The sequence below is a fragment of the Thermobia domestica genome, chromosome 8 (assembly GCF_964235325.1).
Source record: "Thermobia domestica chromosome 8, izTheDome1.hap1.1, whole genome shotgun sequence".
NCBI classification, from domain to species: Eukaryota; Metazoa; Arthropoda; class Insecta; order Zygentoma; family Lepismatidae; genus Thermobia; species Thermobia domestica.
This window is the reverse complement of record NC_137461.1, coordinates 27,482,008-27,507,257: the sequence shown is the minus strand read 5'-3', so window position 1 is coordinate 27,507,257 and position 25,250 is coordinate 27,482,008. Positions and strand designations below refer to the sequence as shown.

Genomic DNA, 25,250 nt, shown 5'->3' with positions numbered 1-25,250 from the left:
TCGTGAGAAAATTTTCGATCCGGCCCTGTTCACTATCATTATCTGTTTTTCTGTAGCCTGTCCGGGAAGAAGAGCTTCATACCACTCTCAAATGCATGTGGGGCCGCGGTGGCTCAGTGGTAGAGCGTTCACCTCTGGTGCTTGGGGTCCCGGGTTCGATCCCAGCCCCCGCCAAGTGAACTTTGTGGTGGACAAACACCGCGTGCGTGGGTTTTCTCGGGGTTCTCCCGTTTCCTCCCACTTTCTTCATTCCACCATTTCATTCATTACTCATAATCACCGTCTCCTTTAGCCTAACCGGCATAACCGTGGGACGTAAAACTCAAAGATTTCATTTCATTTCTCAAATGCATGTGGTACTACTGTCCTAACATGAGATAGACAATGTAACTGAAAGGTGGACTTCTCCCTGTTTACGCAATGAGCCTATTCCGTTTTCTTTCTTTTGAACAGTGTTAGCAATTTCCATGTAAATGCAGGTGTTTTGTTGTGCAGGCTATTCGAAGCACACTTCGAATCGTTCCAGTCAGTGCTTAAACGGTAGAAAGACATTTGTCTCCCAGGAATCACCATGTACTGATTACCTAATCCATCCTAGGGTTAGGTTTATAACACAAAGAAACAGGAAACAGAGAACATTTAGAACTGCCAGAAATCTTCACTCTCACTTTTATTCAGGGGATAGGAAAAGCTAACATGCCATGAAGTTTCTCTTTTCAATTTATCCTGTTACATGGTATGTTGTCGAATTTATGTTTGAACTAGTGGTGGGCACAAAAACCGGTTTTTCGGTTTTTAGAAAAACCGAAACTGTTTTTTTGAAAATTTTCAAAAAAAGGGTTTCAGTTTTCTCCAAAAACCGGTTCGTTTGTTATACCGAAATCGGTTTCGCTTTTCTTCAAAACCGGTTCGGTTTTTCACCGGATACGGTTTCGGTTTTCCAAAATTTGTTCTATTTCTAATCAGAATAGTGTTTCGTTGATCTCCGGAAACCGAATCCATTTCCACAGAAATAGTTTTGTGTTTTCCAAAAGTTTTCGGTGAAAACCGAACCGGTTTTGAAGAAAACCGAGCCCGGTCTCGGTGAAAAAACCGAACCGGTTTCAGTGATAAGCCAAACAGTTTTTTGAAAAAAAACGAATCTTTTTGGATAAAACCGAAATGTCAGTTTTTCGAGTTTCGGCTTTTCTAGAAACCGGTTTTTGTTTTTTTTATAAAAACCGGTTTTGCCCATCCCTAGTTTGAACCAGGGATAAAAGTGAGGGCGAATGTGAGCGAATGACGTTACCTCACATCCAAAAAATAACTATGGCGTCCCCCTACTTTCTAAACAATTACAATGGATAAAGATAGGCACGGGTGACGCCGTGACGTCAAGCATCCCTTTACCTTTTCAGATCCACTTTTACCCCTCGTTTGAATTACACTTTTTCAAAACGCTTATTTTGATTTTTTAAATGTACAACACGTGTCAGCCATTAGTCTTGTCCTGAAGGAGACAAATAGCCACCCTGCTGACGTCCCCATTATATCATAAATCAATCAATCAGCCAGGGCTTTGAATATAGCTCATCATGTCCAGATCGAGAGCTTGGCGTGAAGGACAGAACAGTTGAAAGTAAACTCAAAAAATACATCTAAAGTATATTACATTTATTCATTAACTACTTTCAAGAAAAGCTAACCAACATCTTAACTCGAATCCGGCAATTGTTTTAAGCTACCTATTATGGAAAGGAAACAAAAGCATAAAACTGCGTAATTTTACTTTATTTTTTAATAATTATTTATGACGATGTATTATTTCGACATCTGGACTGCAGTGGTGGGTCTAGAAGGTAAAAACTAGGAGGGACAGCGAGAACCCAGACTATCATACGTATATCATAAGTTTACTATAAACTTTCAAAAATATATAAATAACAGTTTAAATTATATTTGTTACTCAAAAAACTGACGGGGGGACTAGGCCTTCTGGCCCTGGCCTAGATTCGACACTGCTGTGCTGCTTGGATACCAAACGGCCTAAGTTCAAAAGTCAGATTAGGAGGCACGGTGGTTCTGCGGTAGACCGCTTATCTCTGGTGCTTGTGGTCCTTGGTTCGATCCTCGCCGAATAAGCTTATGGTGGTCTAAATCGTGTCCTTAATTTTTCTCAGGTATTCCCGTTTTCTCTCGCATTCTCATTCCACCAATTCTTTCATCATTCAATCACTTCCCTTAATGGATCCGCGGTGGCTCAGTAGTAGAGCGGCGTTCACTTCTGGTGCATGGAGTCGTTGGTTCGATCCCAGCCAGCGCCAAGTGAGCTTGTGGTGGACAAACACCGAATGCGTGGGTTTTCGGAGTTCTCCCGTTTCCTCCCACTTTCTTCATTCTACCATTTCATTCATTTCTCATAAATCAACGTCTTCCTTAGTCTAGCCAGTATAATAGTGGAACGTAAAACTTAGTAATTTTATTTCACGTCCCTTAATCATCCCTTAGCCTGAAAAGGGTATAATCGTGGGACGTTAAATTGAAAGAAAGATTTGAAAATTGAAATTTTTCCATGCAGAAATTTGAAGTACAAAAATTCATTAACAATTTATATTTCTGGTATGTTGGCAACCAGAACAATAACTAAGCAGTAGCCTTAGAATTTACACACACACACACACACACACACACCCCTGTTTGTCTACCCTACAAAAGGCGTATGCGAGCTGGGCCATAGGAAAACCGAGAATGCATTCATATCTACTTTAGTATTGAAGCTACTTTCCTGATACGTTTCCAAAAGTTGCGTCGGCAATAGAGCTACGTTCCCAGAGGCATCAGAATGCAATATCTCGTCCATGACTGGATGCGTACAAATGAGCACTCAAACCAACTGGGTATTTGCAAAACGAGTAACTGTAACAAACGAAGACACTAACAAACAAACAAAGATAATGTGTGTAAAATGTGTAAAATGTGAGTTCAGTGAGTAAACGTGAGCAGTGCGATTAGAGGAATTGCTTTAAACACTAGTTAACTTTGTAGCAAATGAAACACATGGATTAATGCTGTTGACTTTCTTGGGTCTTCCAGTTCCTTTCCACATTTCCTTTCCACCAATTATTTCATAATCATTCAGTCTCATTAATCACCCGTCTGTTATAAGCTATAAAGTATAATCAAGGGATATAAAACTAGAAATTTCATTTGATTTCAAATGAAATAGCACATTGATTCAATCCCCGGAGAAGTTAGTTTGTGGTGGACAACATCGTTTCCATGGGTTTTCTCGGAGTACTCCTATTTCCTTCCACATTCTCATTCCACTAATTCTTCCATCGTCATTCACTTATCTTAATCACCGCCTCCCTTAACCTAACGGCATAACGTGGGACGTTAAACTGTAAGATTTCATTTCATTTTGAAATGGAATGGCGAGACTAAAGTAGGGTTATATTTGTTTGTTTGTTCGATGAAGGTTAGTGTTTCTTTTCAGCACCGAGGCTGTAATAGACGAAGACTTATAGGTGAAGGTGGAATCAGAACCACAACAATAGTTCATATTTTATTAATGCTACCATGAGACTATGTGACCAAAGAAGGTCATGCTAGCTACAAGACCAGCGGGAGAACAATATTATATGCCTACAAGAAACACGAAACAAGATACATTCTTCATACCAGGTGGGAGACCCGGATTCAATTCCCGGCGGGAGCTCATGTGGTTTGGATTCAATGTTAATGAGTAGGTCAAGTCTCATATAGCCTTGCTGCTGAAAGGGACGTTAAATTCAAAATCAACTCAATTATTCGTACCATCGAATTTAATATTTTTGTTATAACGTGGAAAATGAAGTACTAAACGACAAGAATACTGCAAAACAAGATAGAATATAAAACAATAAAAGGCAGTAAGTTTAAAATTGTCAAGGAAAGGATTTTAAAAGGTTAAGACATTATCATGTTACTTGCGTTAACACTTAGCAGCAACACACAAATATACTATTATACTATTGAACTAATATACTATTAGTTCATATACTATGACTAATATACTATTGAACGTCGTAATCTTGTATCACTTAAAATTTTTGTTGCTCTGGAATATTATAATATATTTGCCTAATCGAATCAATTTATCTATTTTACTATTTTATCCGTAGTAACTATGAAACAAACCATAGCTTATGCTAATACGCAAAGTTTTCAATTTTAATGCGAATGGTTAGCAATAATCTGTGCCTTCACTTTTTTGATAACTTTTCATCCGTTTGTCTTGACATATTTACAGTACTCTTACAGAAATTTTTCTACTTCGATCTCTCCATAAAATCCATACATTTGCTCCCAAAGGATTCAACTGTTAATTTAATGAGAGAATAGCGGGACGATTTGAATCCAAAATTAGTGACTAACAAAACTTGATCCGTGCCTTCTACGTGTGCACCATTCTTCTCTCGGTTTTCTGTCTTACCGGCATGCTTCAAACAATCACTGACCTTACCAGGTATTGCGGAACTCAAATGCTACACAATGCTTCATATAAGCATTATATAACTACCTATGAAATTTCGTAGTTGATTTTCCCAACTTCAGGGAACAAAACCTAACTGTAACATTCTATTCAATAATAATAATAATAATAATAATAATAATAATAATAATAATAATAATAATAATAATAATGTGTAACTCTGTTACTGCTCGACCACTGACATTTGCGCTATGCACTTGATAGACATACACTTTCATTTGAGTTGATTTAGAGTTCAGCAGCGAGGATATATGAGACGGAACCTACTGCTTAACGTGGAATCCGAACCACATGTTCTCCTGCCGGGAATCGGACCCGGGTCTCCAACTCCAAAGGCGCGCGCAATAACCGCTTAGCCACGAAGAAACTCAGACATATTTGCTTTCGGTGCAGTTTTCATTTCTCTTTTGCAAAAACTTCAATTCCGTATATTATTGTCGCACTGTACTTGTGTATACATAAATATATTAGCTCAGTCTCTTGAATAATTACAGGAGGAAAAGTACGGCAATGGTGGATCTTGTGGCATGTCAGGACTAATATTTTGCAACAATGGAAGCGAGTTCTATAGAAGGATAAATGTACAGAAAAAGAGGAGGTTGACAATTCTTTGAAGTATAGATAAAACATTAAATTGGTGTTTTTGATATCCTAATTTAGACCAGTCGCAGAAACAAGCCATTCACGAGTTATTATACAAATATAAAAATATTTTATACACTCCGAACGGCATTGGATATTACAGGGGCTACAATCACAAAATAAGAATTTCTAAATCGGCAGTGTTCCAGAACAGATCTCCCTGTTCCAATGAATGTTCGAGATCAGGCAGACAAACTCAGGAACTCATTAATACTAGAATTATACGACCCACAGTTGATAATAACTTCACCTCGCCACAGAATATTTTCAAGAAACTAAATACGAACGCCTTTAGAATTTTTTTGAATTTATAGCAGTGTAAAACATACATATTTATTGGTGCCATGCCAAACTGAATATGTGTTAAACACTTTGAAAGGCAAAAATACATAACGACCTTAGATCTCTCCTCGAGCTACCACCAAATCTTGCTCCATCCGAAAAGCCCCTGATACATGACCTTCGAGGTCAATCACACAAGAAAATCTTACAAAATTCTCATATGTGTGATGGGTCATAAAACTAGAACGCAAGTTCTCTTAATTGCAACTAGTATGATTTTACGTTGATTAACGAATAAGATCTTGTTGTCGATAACATCGTGCTAAGAGGCTACAGTTTTCAACAATAGCTATCGGAATTTTATTTTAAAAATTAAGAAATATTTGTGCTTCACTTAAGACAAATTTATTTTAGTCAGAGCTGAATGCTCTCGGATATTTAGTATCAGGCAATTCTATTAAAATCTCTCCAAGAAACCAAAAAACAGCATTCAAGATTCCACCAAAAGAGAATTTTGCAAAGTTTTACGGGCTTATGCTCCTACTTACTGGCACATAAGGACTTTGCCATGAAAATAGAACCTTTTTACCAAATGTTTCCATAGCAATATTTATATTTTTAAAATGATCTTATGGATTCTGTTCCTGGTGTTGGAGCTGTAAGGTTCAGCATCTCAGGTGTAGGCAACTACCATAAAGCATGCTTCATTAACGAGCACGTGTTTCCTGTTGAAAACATAATCACCAACAGACGGTGGAAAGAGGATACAAGAAAGCCGCGAAGTTGTTCCGAAGGAAATCGAAGATGGTCAACCCTCTCCTCACGAACTTCCCCTTCAGACGACAACCATAAAAGAAGATCTCAAATGGACAGAAGAATAAATTCCAGTGCTTGTCGCTAATCTTCTTAAACTATTCCTGAGATCGTTTTATGTTACTGAGATTTCCTCCAATCCAACTTCTGAAGCCGTAATAGGCAAAGGAGTATTTCTTTAACTACCTACCCTAGAGGCTGCAATAAACAAAGAGATACAACTACACTATCTCCTGAAACTACGATGAGTAAGAAAGATATCCTTTAAATCACCACCCTAGGCCGTTGTGGGATAGAAGATTTTATCTTTTAATCTTAAGCTACTTATCACCATCGATTTCGGTAGAGGCAAAAACATTACTTTCGTTGCAACCATAGCACTGATCTGAGAATAAGCTAGCAATTATTTATTTCAAACTAATTTGCGGCTTTAAACTTGTTTCAGAGGCATATTGAAACGTGGGTCGCATGGACACTGCTCTCAATAGATTTGCGTGCACCGGAATATATTTACTTAACCCTCAGATATTTACAGACACAACTATCTGTCTAGAAACTTGATTCGTGTCGTAAGGTGATACACTAGACCTACCTGTGAACACCCACAATGTTCAACTTCGGTATGGGTTGAGGAAAAGGGGGGTACTTCTTGTTTATCGTCTGCAGGGAATCTATGTTCTCCACATATGCCCGAGAAATCAGAATCTTATCGTTCATCAACTAGTAAAGTGCTCTCCATTAGTGAACAGTTATAATCATTGCCGGTAAATCGCAAAAGACATTTAGCGTCACGCACCAGAACTGGGTAGATTTCGATACCATATGAGGCAAATTGAAAGAAAAAGTGACTTCAGCAAACGAAGTAGCAAAGTAACGTAACAAGAAGCTAATGAACCACCACACGGACTACCAGAAAATATTAACAGGAAAGCATCACTGAATTCGTAATTTGTGGTGAAACTTTCAATGAAGGCTGGGTGTAGTGTGAATTCTGCGATGGCTGGGTTCATGAAACGGCACCTCAATTAAATCAACAGATATCATTACACACGTTACCATTGTTAGATTCGTGGGTAGGTTTTCTTATTGTTCCTTCTATGTGTAGAATATGATGTTTTTCAATCATCTTACGTGTTCGTTAGTGCTCGCCAATATTCCAAATATGTTAAATTTAGCGATCTGTGTTGTCATTTGTTTATTTCGTTATTTTGGCATTTATGTCGATATCTTCAGTTTGTTAATAAAGTTCACATTCCATATTTCAGGGTTATTTCGTGGCAATTTTATATCTTTTTCCCAAGAGGCACTTCAATGTGTTAAAATGTCTGGGGCTACCTCCTTTCCCATAAAAATGTAAACTAATACATGTTTATCTTGCCAGGTTTACTTTCAGAAAATGCTTAGCACTCTTGAGTTAGGTACTAATTTGTGCAAAACAAAAAGTTGGACACCAGTCAACTCCCCTCCTGAAATTGGAGGAGGCAGTGCTCCCTTACATCACTCTTCCGTCTTGTTACGCCACTACGAATTTTATGATTCCTGATGCAGGGACGACCATGTTTTCAAAGATTTTGTATCCATTTAACACAGGCTGCTAGTATAGAACAGATAATTAGGCCCAAATGAAGATCAATAATAGAGTGAGAGCAGCTAGATTCATTTTTTCTACTCTTGAATAAAATTCACAAAACAAGGTTACTTCCCTTTGCAGTATTGCTACATGATTTGCTATATCTATGCGATGTGCATTGTTAAATCAGTGTACAAAAGCATTTTTTCTCGCTACAAGTGAATGTCGCAAAAGACCAACCAAAGATACAAATATCTACCAGGACAAACTATATAAAATGAATAGATTTCGTTCTGAAACAATCACAGGAAAATATGGATGTTATCAATATGGTTGTTTAGCATGTGGAAAACATTTTAGATATCAATGTTCAGCTAGGAGCGCACAATGTAGAGATTGCAACGAATATAATCATTTTGCACACTATTGTCCAAAAGGTATACAAATAGGTACATAAGAAGAATCAACGAGTTGCCTGATGAAGATATTCAGAAGGAAGACAAGATCTTCATCCTTACTGAATTACAGAAGAATTAGATGACAGAAGCAAATACGAATGTAGAAGATGAACGAAATTTTAGTTCAGTGGAGATTTTATGTTAAGCTCCATTCAGGTAGCCAATACAGAGAAGAAAATATGTTCACTAATAATTAATCGAATTTAATTGGTAAAACGAAATTCAGAGGTTAAACACGAGAATCTTGAACCAGAAAATCGATAACAGAGGAATCAGGTCTGTAGACACACCGACACACCGACAAACAGGTAGCAGAAATGGAATACCCTAGTATGAGTCAGGGAATACGTACAAGGTCAACAATAATAGAAGGAAAGAATACAAATAATAGAAGTCCAAAACAAATATGGTAAACAGGTGAGAACAGAAAATAAAGTTAGGAAAGAAAGAAACAGAAGAAAACAATACAGAAATGTAGATAGTAAAATAATAAGAATGTGTAAAAATAAAAGAGAAGGCGAATATATAAAGGGATTAGTCAAGAAAAAAGATGTAGAGGATAAGTATAAAGAAATGATACAAAAAGATGATGGATGGAAGTCTGAAGAATTAAAGCAAACCGTTGAGACACAGGTGAAAAAGAGAGTCAGAGAGAAAAGGAATGCGTACAAGTTTACTTTTGGCGCACCACTAGAAACAATTGTTAAAACTTATAATTCTTTTACTAACTTCCTTCTTATTATCCCCTAAAAGGTTTCCCTTGGCGGCATGAAAATGTCTCACTTGGCATAGATAAAATACAGGGATGAATAATTAAATATTATAGTGCAAAAACTCAAACCAACGTGCCTTAGGTGGCCATTAAAACACGAATGCTATCCACTTGGATCAGGGAAGAATAAAGCTGGTGGGTCCGTACGCTAGCGCGAGAGTGCGTCCGAAAGGAACAAGTCTGTCAGCAGTCGGGGATATGTGCGCAAGCCAAGATGAAAAGGAATGGGTTTTGTCAATGGTACGAATTTCAATAGCACTTGTAATTTTTTTCCAGTAACGTTGCACTTGAACATATAAAATACAAGTTTTTTACATTGTGCAAAAATATGCTGCCAGTGGAAAATAACATCTAATAGTGCCATCTTTTATATACACTCACTTATTATATCCGGCGTAAATCACTTGTGATCATTTTATACTAGAACACTACACTTGTAAACCTATAATACAGAGTATTACTTTGTATTTCATTCTGTCACCATTTGTTCCTTATAAAGATGCCTATCCATACAAAGAATTGAATTTTACATGTAAATAGTTCAAAGTGTCGTGCGCCAAAGCTACACCTGCACATAAGAATGAGATACAGGTGAAGACGGGGGTTAAGAGGGAAAGAAGCTGCAAAAAGGAGTGAAAAGGGAGAAATTTTTGTATGATGGTTATTAGTAGCGAAAAATACATTAATGAAGTGCCATCTGACAAAGTAGAAGAAGAGAAGAAAACGGAAAAAAAGTTCTGATATAAAACAGTTGAATATTTGTTGTTTGTAGTTGAAAGATAAAGTGTTGAATGTTTGTTGATTTCGGCTCCTATTGCCTATTATTTCGTGTGCTTGAGGGAACTCAAACGATGTTTTCGAATATCGTAGCTTTTGATATGTTAATAGTATTGAGTGAAGTCGGGAGAATTATCGCGAGGCTGCGCGGCTATATGATCAACGGTTTCTCAATCGTGCTGCCCAGTCGAGGAAAGCGTTTCGTCTTGCACTTGGTGTGCAGAGGACTGGGCATGTCCCTTCTCAACACAAAAGACGTCAGCAGATCAGGCGCCGTGTTTAGGATAAACGGTCTCCCGGCATCCTTGCTGCAGTCCATGTGGTTCCCCAAATCTCGAAAACACGATTCGCCAGGGATGCTGCGATAAGCAACATGACGGTTTGGAGGATTCTGCTCAACAACGTGCTCCATTTTGACCATGTTCATCTGAATCAGGAACTCCGAGAACAAGATTTACATATCCGTCTAGTTTTGTCAGTGGATGAGTGCCAGGAAACCCATGTTTCCACCGGGACATTCTGTGGACGGATGTAGCAACCTTCAAGAGTAATGGAGATGTCAGCATACACAACGCACACTACTGGTCCAGTTTGAATCCTTTTTTTTTTTTGAAGTGTCTACGTGCACTACGAACAGAGAAAAATGCCTGTGCCGGTGGACTGATAGTAGCAATTCAACTTCAAATAACAGACGTAGATCCTAAACCGCAGAATTTAACGATAAGTTTTTCCCGTTAAAGTTGTTTCTATTTCAATAATACTTCCAAAGAAATCGAAATTAATACCAATTTCCATTTGAAATTTTGGAGTTGACCACCGTGGATGTATCCCCGCTACGCCAATTGATATAGAAACATCACCATTGATTCTTCACGTACGATGTGGTCATTCAGTTTTTTTTTTTTTGTTGTTTGAAGTGTCTGCGTGTACTACGAACAGAGGAAAATGACTGAGATGGCAATTGGTCTGAAGTGGCAATTCAACAAATAGCATAAGTAGATACCAAACCGTAGAATATGACGAAAAGTGTTTCCCGTAAAAGTTGTTTCTTTATCAGTAATACTTTCAAAGAAGTCGAAATTGATACCAGTTTCCATTAAAAATTTTGGAGTTAATCCCTTTGATGCATTCCCGCTACGCCACTGGATATGGGAGTATCACCATTTTATTCTTCAGATACGATTTAGTCATTCATTTTCTGTTTGAAGTGTCTCCGTGCACTATGAACAGAAAAATGAGTTTACCGGGTTGTCTGATAGTAGCAATACAACAAATAATAGACGTAGATCTGAAACCGTAGAATTTAACGAAAAGTGTTTCCCGTAAAAATTAATTCTTTTTCAATATTACTTCTAAAAAATCGAAATTGATACCATTTTCCATTAAAAATTTTGGTGTTGACCCCCTTGGTGTACTCCCGCTACGCCACTGGATATGGAAGTATCACCATTTGATTCTTCATGTACCATTTGGTCATTCATTTTTTTGTTTCCAGCGTCTACGTGCACTAGAAGCTGAGAAAAAATGTCTAAGACTGGTGGTCTGATACACCCTCTTCCCCTCCCTACATTGGACCGTCAAACTAAAATGATAAAAGTCATCCCAGGTCCGAACTTCATCCATGTTGAAAATTTGAATGAGATCGGTTTGGTGATTCCAAAGTTATGAGGTTTTACTAGTATATACCCGCTTCGCTGGGTGAAATGAAAATTTAAGTGCACAATTCCGTGTCTCATGTGTTCTGTACCTGTGAAATATGCTGTTTTCGTTTTTGATGGCATCGAATTAAACGGCATCGGAAAGATTATTGATCACCTCGGCGATCCCGAATACCACGTATTCGACGCTAATATTAATCATTTTCGATCATTTCATTATCTCCCAAGCTACGGGGCTGAGTTTGGTTTCAAACGGGATCGGAAGTGTCATTCTTCATCTCAGCGACCCTAAAAACTACGGATCAGACACTAGTGTCGGATAATTTTGAACATTTATATATATATATATATATATATATATATATATATATATATATATATATATATATATATATATATATATATATATCCCCCTCCTCTTCTTTCATGTTGTGCGGCACGGCATTGGATGTGTTACCGGTCATCTCAGTGACCCAGGAAACTATGGATTCGACACTAATATGGGTTATTTTTTATTTCCTTCTCCCCCTCTCAGAAGACGCGCGGCTGAATTTGGAATTAACACCATACGAAGTGTCATTGTTCATCTCGGCGATCCCAGAAACTATAGATTCAAAACTAATTTCGAATCATTATATCCCCCTCCCCCTTTTTGTGCCCTATGTCATCGGAAGTATCACTGTCCATCTGAGCGACCCCAAAAATGTGGATTGAGCACTAATATCTGTCATTTTCGACCATTTTTAAACGTTTTACTCCCCCTCAACCAAGTTGAAGGTTTGAATCTATATTTAAACGGGATCGAAAGTATCACTGCTCATCTAAGCGACCCAGAAAACTATAAATTCTACTGATAGTGGACATATTTGACTATTTTTAATATATCTCTTTCTCCCCATTCTTCAACTTGTGGAGCTGATTTTGGATTTAAACCGGATCGGAAATGTCTCTGTTCATCATAATGATCCCGAAAACTATGGATTAGACACTAATATTGGTCATTTTCAATCATTATTATATACAACTCCTCCTCCCCTCAACCGTGCTGCGGCACACGGCGGTCAAAATTGTCACTGTTAATCTCAGCAAATCCTAAAACTATGGATTCGACACTAATATTAGCCATTTCCGATCATTTTTAATGTTTATTCCCCTCCCCTACGTTGCAACTTCCCCCTCCTGAACTATCAGGGCTGAACTTGGATTGTTACAGCATCAGAAGTGTCACTGTTTCTCTCATCGATCCCGAAAACTATGGATTCAACACTAATATTGGTCATTTTGATCATTTTTAAATTTCTCCTCCTTCCCCCTCCCCTACGTTGCATCGTCAAAGTGAGTATCCTTAATCCCTGCCCGGAAACTCATGTATGTTGAAAATTTGATTGAGATCGGTCGGATGGTTCAAGAGTGATAGTCACAAAGGCAGTCATTTTTATTTTTTACATATATCTCCCCCTCCCTCTCCCCTATGGTGGCTCGTCATAATGAAACGATAAAAAAACACCCGAGGTCTGACCCTGATACATGTTGAAAATTTGATCGAGATTGGTTGGGTGGTTCAAAAGTTATTAGTTTTATTAGTTTTTATTCATACGTTCCCCTCCTTTCCCTCTTCCCTAGGATCTACCGTTAAAGTGAAATTACAAAAATGTTTCCACATCCGAACCTTATGCATGTTGAAAATTTGATTTAGATTGGTCGGGTGGTTCAAGAGTGATGAAGTCACAAAGACAGTCATTTTTTTTACATATATCTCCCCCTTCCCCTCCTCTATACTTGCTCGTCATAGTGAAACGATAAAAAGCACCCAAGGCCCGACCCTCATACATGTTGAAAATTTGATCGAGATTGGTTGTGTGGTTCAAAAGTTATTAGTTTTTATTCATGTCCCCCTCCCAACCCCTTCCCTAGGATCTACCGTTAAAGTGAAATTACAAAAATGTTTCCACATCCGAACCTTATGCATGTTGAAAATTTGATTGAGATTGGTCGGGTGATTCAAGAGTGATGAAGTCACAAAGACAGTCATTTTTATTTTTTTTTACATATATCTCCCCCTCCTCTATATTGGCTCGTCATAGTGAAACGATAAAAAGCACCCAAGGCCCGACCCTCATACATGTTGAAAATTTGATCGAGATTGGTTGTGTGGTTCAAAAGTTATTAGTTTTATTAATTTTTATTCATGTCCCCCTCCCCATCCCCTTCCCTAGAATCTACCGTTAAAGTGAAATTACAAAAATATTTCCAGATCCGAATCTCATGTGTGTTGAAACTCTGAATGAGATCGGTCGGATAGTTCAAGATTTATTAAGTTACAAAAATAGTCACTTTCAGTCTTATATAAATTGATTTTTATATACCTCCCCCTCCTTCTCCAACCATACGTTGCTCAGTCAATTTAAAATTATAGAAAAAATCCCAGGCCTAAACCTCATCTATGTTGAAAATTTGATCAAGATCGGTTGAGTGGTTCAGGAGTTATTAAGTTTTATTTATTTTTATACCCATTCCCCCTCCCCCCTCACTTTTACCATTCAAGTGAATAGCCTAAAACCAGCCCGGCCTTGAACCTCATCCATGTTACAAATTTGATCGAGATCGATCAAGCGGTTCAGCAGATTTAAAGTCATAAACATAGTGATTTTCAATTTTATATATATAGATATATTTTTATATACACACGTCTCCTTCCCCTCTCCCTCTCCTCAGCTCTAGTAAAAAAAGCATTTTAGGCATAGGGTTATTTTTACGTAATATTCATATCCGAGTTCTTACTGTGAAAAATTCCTTGCTATAGTTGCTATTTTTCTTTAACGTTTTAACAAATACTTGATTGGCAACAATGGTGAACGCAGCCGTTGGGAGTTTGAATTGCTCTAGTTCATGCTTGGAATACACACGTAGATGGCACTGCGTCGGAATACACACCGATCGAGAAACGAAATTTTTCAGTCTGAGCACACACTTTACACACACAAACCGGCTGTATCCGTATAAACGAGCGGAGTCAAAAGAACTCGCGGGGGGACCCCTATAATGGTCCTGCACGCGTTAAAAGTAAAAAAACTTTTCGAGCAACCACTAAAAAATGCTCGCTTTGCAAAAATTGCTCAGAGTGCTGCTCTGTAGCCGATCGACCTACAAAGATTGGCGGGTTCACCAACGCACACACACACACACACACACACACACACACACACACACACACACACACACAAAAAAAAAAAAAAAAAAAAAAAACTGAATAGGAGAAAATGAAACCATTAGTCCAGTTTTCCTAATTTATTTAGATTTAGCCTTCTTGGCATCCAACTGGTCCATCTAATAATAATGACCTAATAGGTACTTATTAAATAATTTGTATTATAATTATTATAATGATTTGTATTAAAACTATTAAAATAACTTGTATTATAACCTATATGTAACAGATACTCCGACAAATAACTGAGGACTTATCTAGCTCAGAAGAAACTGATGAAGACTTTGACACGGACGAGAGAACTGGTGAACCTGGTGACTATGGAATCGGGAACCAAGGACCAGGAACAATGGGAGAAGGAGGACGTGGAAGTGGTCGTCCTGGGAATAGAGGACCAGGTCCTAATGGTAGAGGTCATGGCCCACATAACGGACCTGGTATGAACCCTGGACAACCAGGAGCTGTAAGTAACAAATAACTTGAGATAAGCTTATATAACGGGTCTTAATATAGTAATTAGATCCCTATAGTGGTCCTTAGGAGAGTAATGTTAGTATGCTACTCCGTACGATAACTCTTGAATGAAAACGAATTTTTAGAAGGGGCCACGATGGGTGAATGGTAGAATGCTTATCTTGATTCGATTCCCTGTTAAGTAAATTTGTGGTAGACAACATTGTGTCCGTGGGTTTTAGTCTACAACATGCTCTAGCTTCTATGCAACCTGCACAGTAAAGATATGTTGGTTGCCTATGATAAAGGATATATCATTTTATTTACGAGGGTCACTACGAAAGGTTTGAGATACGCATTGTTGTGGAACAGTATTTGAATTCCAACAGTTGCGTTCGGTAGTGGTATCCAGAGCGAAGAAGCGAAGTAAGTTTCAACTCACCTCGCTTATCGGCGTGGCCATATCGCCTTCACTTGTTTGTTGATGTGAGCAGTATTTGGATGTCTAGAATGGAGCTTGAAAGGGAACATTTTCGGGCAATGATCCTTTAAGATTTCAAAAGTGGTTCGAACGAGACACAAAGCCTTGACCGTTTGCAGGAGTCATTTGGGGATCTTGCTCCTTCCCGTGCTACAATTTTTCGGTGGTTTGGTGAATTCAGAAGAGGCCGGACATCGCTTAAAGATGAAGAGAGAGAAGGACGTCCGGCAACAGCTGTGTCAGATGAAAATATTGCCGCTGTGGAACGAATGAGTCGAGAAGATCCTCGAACAACTTTCAAGGACATTGAATCTATAATGAAAATTGGATCGCCAGCAGTAACAAAAATTCTTCATCATCATTTTCGGCTCAGGAAGGTTTCATCTCGTTGGGTGCCTCACACTTTGACTGCACAGCAAAATCGCATGCGTGTGGAATGGTGTGAAGAAATGCTTGCAATACTTGATGGAGGCAATTATCGACGCGTCTGTGACATTGTTACTGGTGATGAGACTTGGATCTATCAATTTGACCCTGAAAATAAACGCTAGTCTACAGTTTGGATCTTTCCAGACGAAAATCCACCCACGAAAGTGAAGCGACCGCGAAGTGTGAGGAAGAAGATGGTCGCAACTTTCTTCTCCAAATCTGGCCATGTTGCAACTGTTCCACTTGAAGAACTTTCGTACTGTTACTGGTCAGTGGTACACCACTGTTTGCCTAACAAAAGTGTTCCAGAAGCTTCGGGAACGGCGTCCAAGAACTGGATTGCGTGGGATCCTGCTTCATCATGACAACGCGTCCGCACACACGGCCAACATCACAATTCAGTTTTTAGAATCTACGGAGGTCAAACTTATGACTCATCCGCCGTATAGCCCTGACCTGAACCCGTGTGATTCTTTCCTGTTCCCCAGGATCAAAGATCGCATGCGTGGGAAGAGATTTTGCAGCCCTGAAGAAGCTGTAGCGGCTTACGAGAATGAACTTTCAACACTTGAAGAAAAAGACTGGCAACACTGCTTCCAAAAGTGGTTTTCGAGGATGCGAAAGTGTGTACAGTGTAGTGGGGAATACTTTGAGAAAATGTAAGTGTTAAATTGATTTTAAGTATGTAAGTTATTCCACATCTCAAAACTTTCGTAGTGACCCTCGTACTGCAATTATCTTGGCCAAGTTCGTTAATGGAGTCAATCCGTTAACATCCTCATGGAGTAACGGTAACTTTAACGGTTGCTCTCCATATTCCGTTTAAAGTCTATAGCATATCCTAGATTTTATGCAACCTGCACGACAGCAAAGACGTGTTGGTTGCTTATAATTAGAGACCGGATGTTTAGGCACTAAAAACCTGGAAAATAGGCAGGCAAATAGGCACTAAAAATTTAAAAAATAGGCAGTAAAATAGGCACTAAAATGTAACTCGAAATAATGAAGGTAAATACTCAATACCATTAAAAAATAGATTCAAGTCATAGATAATGTTCAAGGAATATAGAAACATACTTGTTTGTTAATATCTTATTTTATTGTATATATAAAAGCGAAGCTATTATGCATTTCATACTTACTGGGTGAACCTGAAAGATGTGCACATACTTTGGGAGCTGATTCATGACATCAAAAGAAGACAAAAAGTCCTGTCGCATGTTGTAGAATTCTGCGTCGTGTACGAGTGACAGGGGGCCAACTTGGAATCCAAAATCGAATCCTGACAATTGGAACGAGACATAAAGGTGTTCACATACTTCGGGAGGTGATTCGTGACATCCAAGATGACTTTTTGTCTTCTTTTCATGTCACGAATCACCTCTCAAAGTATGTGCACATCTTTCGGTTCCGTTCCAATTGTCAGGATTCAATTTTCAATACCGGGGGGCGCGGTGGCTCAGTGGTTGAGCGTTCACCTCTGGTGCTTGGGGTCCCGGGTTCGATCCCAGCCCCCGCCAAGTGAACTTTGTGGTGGACAAACACCGTGCTCGTGGGTTTTCTCGGGGTTCTCCCGTTTCCTCCCACTTTCTTCATTCCACCATTTCACTCATCTCTCATAATCACCGTCTCCTTTAGCCTAACCGGCATAACCGTGGGACGTAAAACTTAAAGATTTCATTTCAATTTTCAATACCAAATTGGCACTCTGTCAGTCGTACAAGACACGGAATTCGACAAAATACAAGAAAACATTTTGTCTTCTTTTGATATTACTAACCACCTCCCGAAGTATGTGCACATCTTTGAAGTTCACCATGTATATATATCGTAACGTACCACGTGCTTGTGTTTACAAACACTCAATATGTCTGCATTATTTATGTTATATAAATTATATATTTTCCCAATGAAGGCTTACTTTGAAGAAAATGCATAGAATAGGCAATATTAGGCACTAAAGCAATTGTTTAGGCACTAAAGGTCAAAATAGGCAAAATAGGCAAAATAAAATTGGCTTAAATAGAAAGTATAAACCCTCATATAAACTTTAAAAGGTTATTTTTGATCATATCTTTAATAATAAAGAATAGGCATTTTCCCTAACATCCGGTCTCTACTTATAATAAAGGATATATAGTTTTATTTACCTAGGTACTGCAATTATCTTGGCCAAGTTCGTTAATGGAGTCAATTCGTTAACATCTTCATGGAGTAACGGTAACTTTAACGGTTGCTCTCCATATCCCGTTTAAAGTCTATAGCATATCCTAGCTTTTATACAACCTGCACGACAGCAAAGACGTGTTGGTTGCCTATAATAAAGGATATATAGTTTTATTTACTGCAATTATCTTGGCCAAGTTCGTTAATGGAGTCAATTCGTTAACATATTCACGGAGTAACGGTAACTTTAACGGTTGCTACCCATATCCCGTTTAAAGTTTATAACATTCCCTGCCTTCTATTCAACCTGCATAATAGTAAATACATGTTGGTTGCCTATAATGAAAGGATATATGCAGTTTTACTTACTACAATTATCTTCGACAAATTCGTTGATGATGTCAGGCCATTAACATATTCACAGATAACCGCGATTTTAACTATGGCTATCCAGATTCCATTTTCTATTATTGAAACAAAAGTGTGTGATTTTAGAATGCTAGAAGTTATACTTGGTCTCGAACGGTATTAAGTAATTTGGTTAGATTATATTAGATTTGGCCTTATTTAGATATTTTATTTATTTTATATGAAGGTAGATGCATTCTTTCTTAAGTTTAATTCACACATAGTATGCCTTTCCATGTCGTGCCCCGTCCGTACCGTGGTCTACAAAAATTTCTTTCCAGACTTTGGCGTTGAAAATTCATTGGATTGTCTTTTTTTAATTCATACATGACGTGCCATGTCTGTGTCGTTCCTATGCAGTGCCCCGACAGGCCTCCTTGAAGAGAAACTAGCACGGTCGTGGTGGTCGTCGGCCGCGATCTTTCGGCTTTCTTCGGAGCACACGAAGAGAAACGAAGTTGATCAGAACCACGGGAAATTGCGTAGAAAGCAGTAGCGATACGGCATGGTATATGTGAATGGTTGCGGCCGTGACACGGACAAAGCATGGCAGGATAATGGCATAGGCACGGTACACTATGTGTGAATCAGCCTTTAGACTTCCAAACTATGCTATGCTTAAGTATCGGACGTCTTAAAGAGTGGCTATGTCCATCTGTTTGTCTGTCAACAGGTATTAGAACAGTAACGATAAGAGATATCGAGAAGCGGTTTTCTGGAATTGATTCAGCGTTTCGAGAATGAGCTGCATCTCCTCCGTTAACTCTCTATTTAAACCGGAATTTTTTTACTACTTTCGGTCCCAATATTGATCTCCATAGGGCAAAAGCAATAAGAGATAGCGAGTAATGGAATTTTGATATGAATTCAGCATCCGAGAAATAGGTTCCATCGTTGAAGTTATCTCTCTGTTACAAATGGAAGTTATAGCCGTAGTATTTCCATTCATTGACCCTTTATTTAAACTGGAACTGGTACAAATATACTACTACTTTCAGTTTCAATATTGATCTGTATAAGGCAAAAACAGTAATACATAGCGCGTAACGACTTTTTGACTGCCTTTTGGAAACAACTAACTGTTGTATGCTTCTTCTCTCACAATCATATCTATCGTACTACTGTTAGTGCTCCCAGTATGTGTTTAGTGCAATCATATTTTTTTAGTGTATCTTAAGTGCTTTCGTAAACTAATTAGTCACCAATGCAAATCTGAAAAAAATAACCTTCTGGCTTATTTTTTTAAAACGGGCTTGGGGGGATGTAATATCCCGCAAGGGTTATATTTAGCCTATAAACATCAACATGTGCTTTTATTTAAAAAACAACCCACGTGTTCTTCTATTACAAGTTAATGCAAAAAACAGACGACAAAAATCATCGTCACCACTTGGTCATGTGATGAAATAGTACACCAGAGCCACTGCTACCAAGGAGTTATAAAATTTTATGCATCGCTTCTCTCAACATCAGTTTCCTCGTTACTCCTGCTCTCTCAGCTGCTCTAAAGCTCTATGAAAAACTAATCTAACCCATGCCTCTTAGCTTGCTGTAGAGCTCTGAGGCCTCCTACCCACTCTGCTTACTCTGGAGCATTATGGAAATTTAATTCCTCTCTTAGCTTACTGTAGAGCTCTAAGAAATTCTTAAGCGAAAACCACCTAACTTGCTATTGAGCTTCGTGGATTTCCTTCCCGTTCAGCTTGCACTGGACTTTTGCGATACTCCTCCTTTGCTTACGTGTAGCACTGAAAATCCTAGCCCCCTCCACTCAGCTTGCCTGGAGCTTTGTGGGGAACCTTTTCCTTAGCTACCTGGGCCTTGGAACACCTATTTACCCTAATTACTTAAAATATTTTGCATTTATTTTAATGTATCTGTATTATTCACTATTTTATAACGAAAAGTTTTATAATACAACTAGTTGTGGAAGAAAATTAATTCCTCTGTGTACTTACTCTACCTTCGACCTAACAATGTAATTTTACAATATAGACATTGCATCCGAGGAATGGGTTCTATTGTTGATCTTTTCTCTTTATTGATAGTGGAATTGGAAGTCGTGTTAACATAATTGGGAAGTTTACCGTAGTTTCCCACTGTGTGTACTAACTTGTTTAATAAATGAATAGCTCTAAAACGGTGTTTGCACGTCTGGACAAAAGCTTTAACAATTCAAACACAAAAATTCACGAATTGCTATAAATACTAGTATTCAAAATTTTAATTTAATAAATAAACATGGATATGGGTAACTGAATGTTCTTAGACTTTTTACAACTCTCATACTTTCCAACGGGTTGTATAACCTCTTGACCACAAAGAGGCTGATTAAATATTGACTTACGAAATCACAACACATCTTTGCAATCAATTTCCGACAAACAATGTTTTTCATTTTCGAAATTCGTGTAATGACGTCAATCGTAAGATTTTGCGATCTTCAAACTAACTTTATCATATTGAAAGTCTTGAATCCAAACTTTAGAACAAAATTTCTAAATAAACATGCTGTTTGGTGACTTTTTTTTTTTTTTTTTTTTTTTTCAGAGTGCAAGCAAAATTATACAAAATCACAAGCTTTCATTTGCAATTTGACTAACATAGGTATGTTAATTACATGGAAAGTAAAACCGCAAACATGTCGTAAACGAAGATAAAACTTTTGCGAGACACTGTGATCGCAAAGGTTGGGAAGAACGATATTCAATCGGCCTCGTTGTTTGTCGTAAATTGATAGCAAAGATGCGTTGCAATCAGATAAGTCCAGAGGCGCAAATATGTCTTCAACATTGGGGGGGGGGGGGATGAAGTAAGACCGTTTTCTTTTTCTTTTCTTTTATTTCTTTCTTTTCTTTTCTTTCTCTTTTCTTTTCTTTCTTTTTTTTTTGTTAAGTGATGCTAAATATATTTGTGAAATTGCAAAATAATCCTGTGGAGGATCAGGAAGTAGAGTTGTCTTCAACATTGGGAGGCGGGAAGATTTGAGGCTTATTCTGGGGGACATCAATTTCATCTCACTTTCCTTTGTGGCAATCGGACACAAATCAACACATTTCCCCCCCCCCCCAGAAAAATTCAAATCGTACTATTAAGGAACAGTCCCCCAGTTCCAAGATATGAGGGGGCATGACCCCTTATCCTCCCCAGGATTTGCGCCAGGGCGTAAGTCAATATTTAATCGGCCCCAAAGAAAATTGAAAATGTTATATATAGCGTACGTAGATATTGATTTTTATGTATGTAGATATATGTTTGTATGTGTGTGTGTGCAGATACATGTTTACGTGAATAAAAGCTTTTGTTTTATATAATTTATTCTTTTAATTTTTCTTGTAGAATGGTCCTCGAGGCCCAATGGGAACCAATTCCACCATGGATCCAGAAGGTAAATAAAAACATTATCGTTATAAGTGCAAAATAGATAACATACAAAACAACTAACTTGCTATCATAAATCATCTTAGAAATTTTTAGCGTAACCTACTCCACATTAACTTAAGGAAAAAATATTTCTAGATTGTTGACAGTGTCATGGGGAATTTAAACCAGGCACAAAGTGACGGCAAGGAAGGTGCATATGATTTTACAACAACTGTAGAAAGAAAGATATTTTGTGCAAACAATTGAAATAAGTTGTTACAATACAGATTGTATCATGAGGAAAGATGATGAAGAAATAAGCATGCAGATTTACTTTTGGTACACCACTCGAAATAATTGTTGAAAAATTATAATTCTTTAACCAGTTTCTTTCTTGTTGTCTCCTAAATGATTTGCGCTGGGCGACGTGAAAATATATCACTTGGCATAGACAAAATTCAAGAGGGCCAGCAGAAGAAATTGTTGAAAAATTAGAATTCTTTTTACGATTTGTGTATACATACGGCGTCAGAATGTATGGAATAAAAACTACAGTGAAAAAGCACAAACTAATCTGTGCTACATGGCCACTAAAAAGCACGAATGCTACCTAACCGAGTCAGGGCAGAGCGAAGCTGTTTGGCCCGTGCAAAGTTCCTTCGTGCAAAGTTTTGCTTTTCTCCCTGCTTTGGTTTCTCGGTTAGCACAGTTGGACATCATAAATTATGCATCCTATATATATATTAAATATATATATATGTATATATTGTCATAAGTAGAATTTTAATCAGTAGTTTAGTAAAAATGAAACATGGAGCAACAGAGTAATGTGAAACCTGAACCATCGAAATACGTTAAAACTTCATGGCTTTTTCACCAAAAATCAAACAGGAGAACACGTGTAATGTTGCGCAAGAGACTAGGGGAGATATTCAGAGAGAATTCGTTTATCGAGGTTTAGTCTGAGACTAGTTAGTGGCATACTACCTCTTTACTAAGGAAGGTGTACTTTTTGGTATTCAGAGTATATTTTGAGTACAACTAAAAACATGATTTGAGTATGATTAACTCATATAAGCCCAATGCATCGGGTGAAAAAAATAAATGTGGCAACTACGGAAAAGTAGATCAGCGCATGCGTAGTCTTTAAAAATGAAAATACATGAAATAGAAATGTGTCGCACGCTAAAGCGTGGGTACAAGATAAGCCTCTGCTCTACATTAATTAGTCACATTTGACTGACATCGTCAAATACTACGTCGTAATCGGAGACTCTGAATACAATTAAAAAAAAAAAAAAAAAAAACATCCGTAAGTCGTTTTGCCGCTAATCAGACGTCAAAACGACTCTGCACAAGGCCTGAGAAGTTGATCGTGTCTCGTGGGCTATACTAACTCAATCAAGCCTTTGACATCAGACATTGTTTTACTGTAATTCACAGTATATAAACTATAAATTGAACCAGAGTTGCCAATTTCAGAGAAAAAAATATCGATTTTTATCTTTAAAATTATTGTACATTCATTATGCACGTAATAATTTGTAGGAACAAATATAAAACTACTAATAATAGCAATAATATATAATAAACTTATCTAGTAATCTTCAGTTTCGAACTTCAAATCGGCGTCATTGTCCTATTTTTTTTTTTTAAATCCTTATTACTACTACTCTGAACAACATTTCCACCCCTTCATAAACGTAATTGAATTTAAAGAATGGATGCAGGGTTGTCATTTCCCAATTCTCAAACCATTATTGATTTATTTGAGCGAGAACGACTGTTAAAAAAACCTCAGTGTGTGTGTTTTATAATCATTTAATGCACATCTACAATTTAATTTGGACATTTAGAAACCGAAAAAAGTGTTCATTTTAAAATTATCGTATATTTATTTATCTATTATTTGTGAAGGCTTTATTGTATTTATAGCATTGAGGCTTAAATTATCGTACATCACGATATATTATCTTATGAGTTAGCAAGCATGAACTGAACTCCTGTAAGTGGATGATTTCTCCCTTCGCAAAACATAAAATGATGCCTTTCTAGTGTTTTTCAAGATTTAAAAAACAAATAAAAGTAGTTTTTTACAAAATAGTTAAATAGGTATTTTGTACTAAACTAAGTAAGAATTTACTGTCATTATTAAAGTTGTTTATATTATTTCGTATTTTTTTCTGACAGATTTTTATTTCCTATTTTTTTAAAAACATTTTGTACTTCTTTCTGTTTTAGGTACCACTGAACAATTGAGTGCTCTTACAATGACTTAAGTGAAGGACTTAGTGAGAAAAGAACAAAGAAACATTAAAAGTCAATCATATATTACGTCAGAATTGTAATTGTAGTTCAAATAGTTGTACTTTCAGATTTGTCAAATAAAATTAACTTTCCTTTAATATATGTATAAAGTATTTGCTATTTCTTTATTCCAATTCACTTCTTCTAAAAGAAATGCTTTAAAATAGTGGTTTTCGTTGTTCGATCACTCATAAACGAATGTTATATTTTAACATGCAGTTAAACAGGCACGTAGCCAGGATTTCTTAAGAGGGGGTCCGTGAAATGAAATACTATAGTTATCTCACCAGGGGCTCAATCATTCTAAACTATTTTACTGGCAACATATATTGCTTTGTTAGGAGAATAAAATGAGGATATGTTAATACTTTCATAACAAACTATGAAGAAATCTCGAGTAAAAGAATATAAAAAAAGTATTGAGAAAGATTTCACAATCTCTACGTTCTTTCCTCTGTTTATTCAAATATAACAATTTTCCTTTCATTATGACCTCAATTATTATAAAAAGTACATATTCACTATAATAAAAAGTACATATCCAATAACGTCTTGTAAAATATTTTACAATATCTGCGTTACTTTCTCTGTTGAATCGAATGTTTACATAACTTTCTTTCCACATAACTTTTTGTTTTTATTATTTCGTCAACTACTGTCTGTTCCAAATGACGAGTTAAAGGAGCAGTAGAAAACTGTTTCTGAAATAACATGTTTGATACTGCAGAGAAGCGATGACGAAAAATTATGATAAAAAATGTCCACACCATTACGAAATGGCGCTATGATTTCGAAAGCTTGAAATTTCCCTGACTTGTAGCAGACATTCTGAGAATTCCGTAACTTTTCTAGAAATTTTAAATTCCCTGACTTTTCCAGGATATACCTCTCATTCGTCATCATGTATTGCAAGTAATTCGGCTAATGCGTTCCTCGTAAGGCTGGAGTGG

At 37.3% G+C, this 25,250-nt stretch overlaps 1 protein-coding gene across 1 annotated transcript in view; it reads left to right on the top strand.

The window, feature by feature from the left end:
• The window catches only part of LOC145691601 (uncharacterized), a 49,328-nt gene extending 24,940 nt beyond the window's left edge, over positions 1 to 24,388 (top strand). Inside the window, exons 8-10 of the mRNA XM_081767004.1 lie at positions 14,923 to 15,156; positions 21,970 to 22,018; positions 24,235 to 24,388. Coding sequence (XP_081623130.1) covers positions 14,923 to 15,156; positions 21,970 to 22,018; positions 24,235 to 24,272 — 321 coding nt within the window. The 3' untranslated portion in view covers positions 24,273 to 24,388. The remainder of the gene's footprint in view (positions 1 to 14,922; positions 15,157 to 21,969; positions 22,019 to 24,234) is intronic.
• Positions 24,389 to 25,250: the final 862 nt, after the last annotated feature.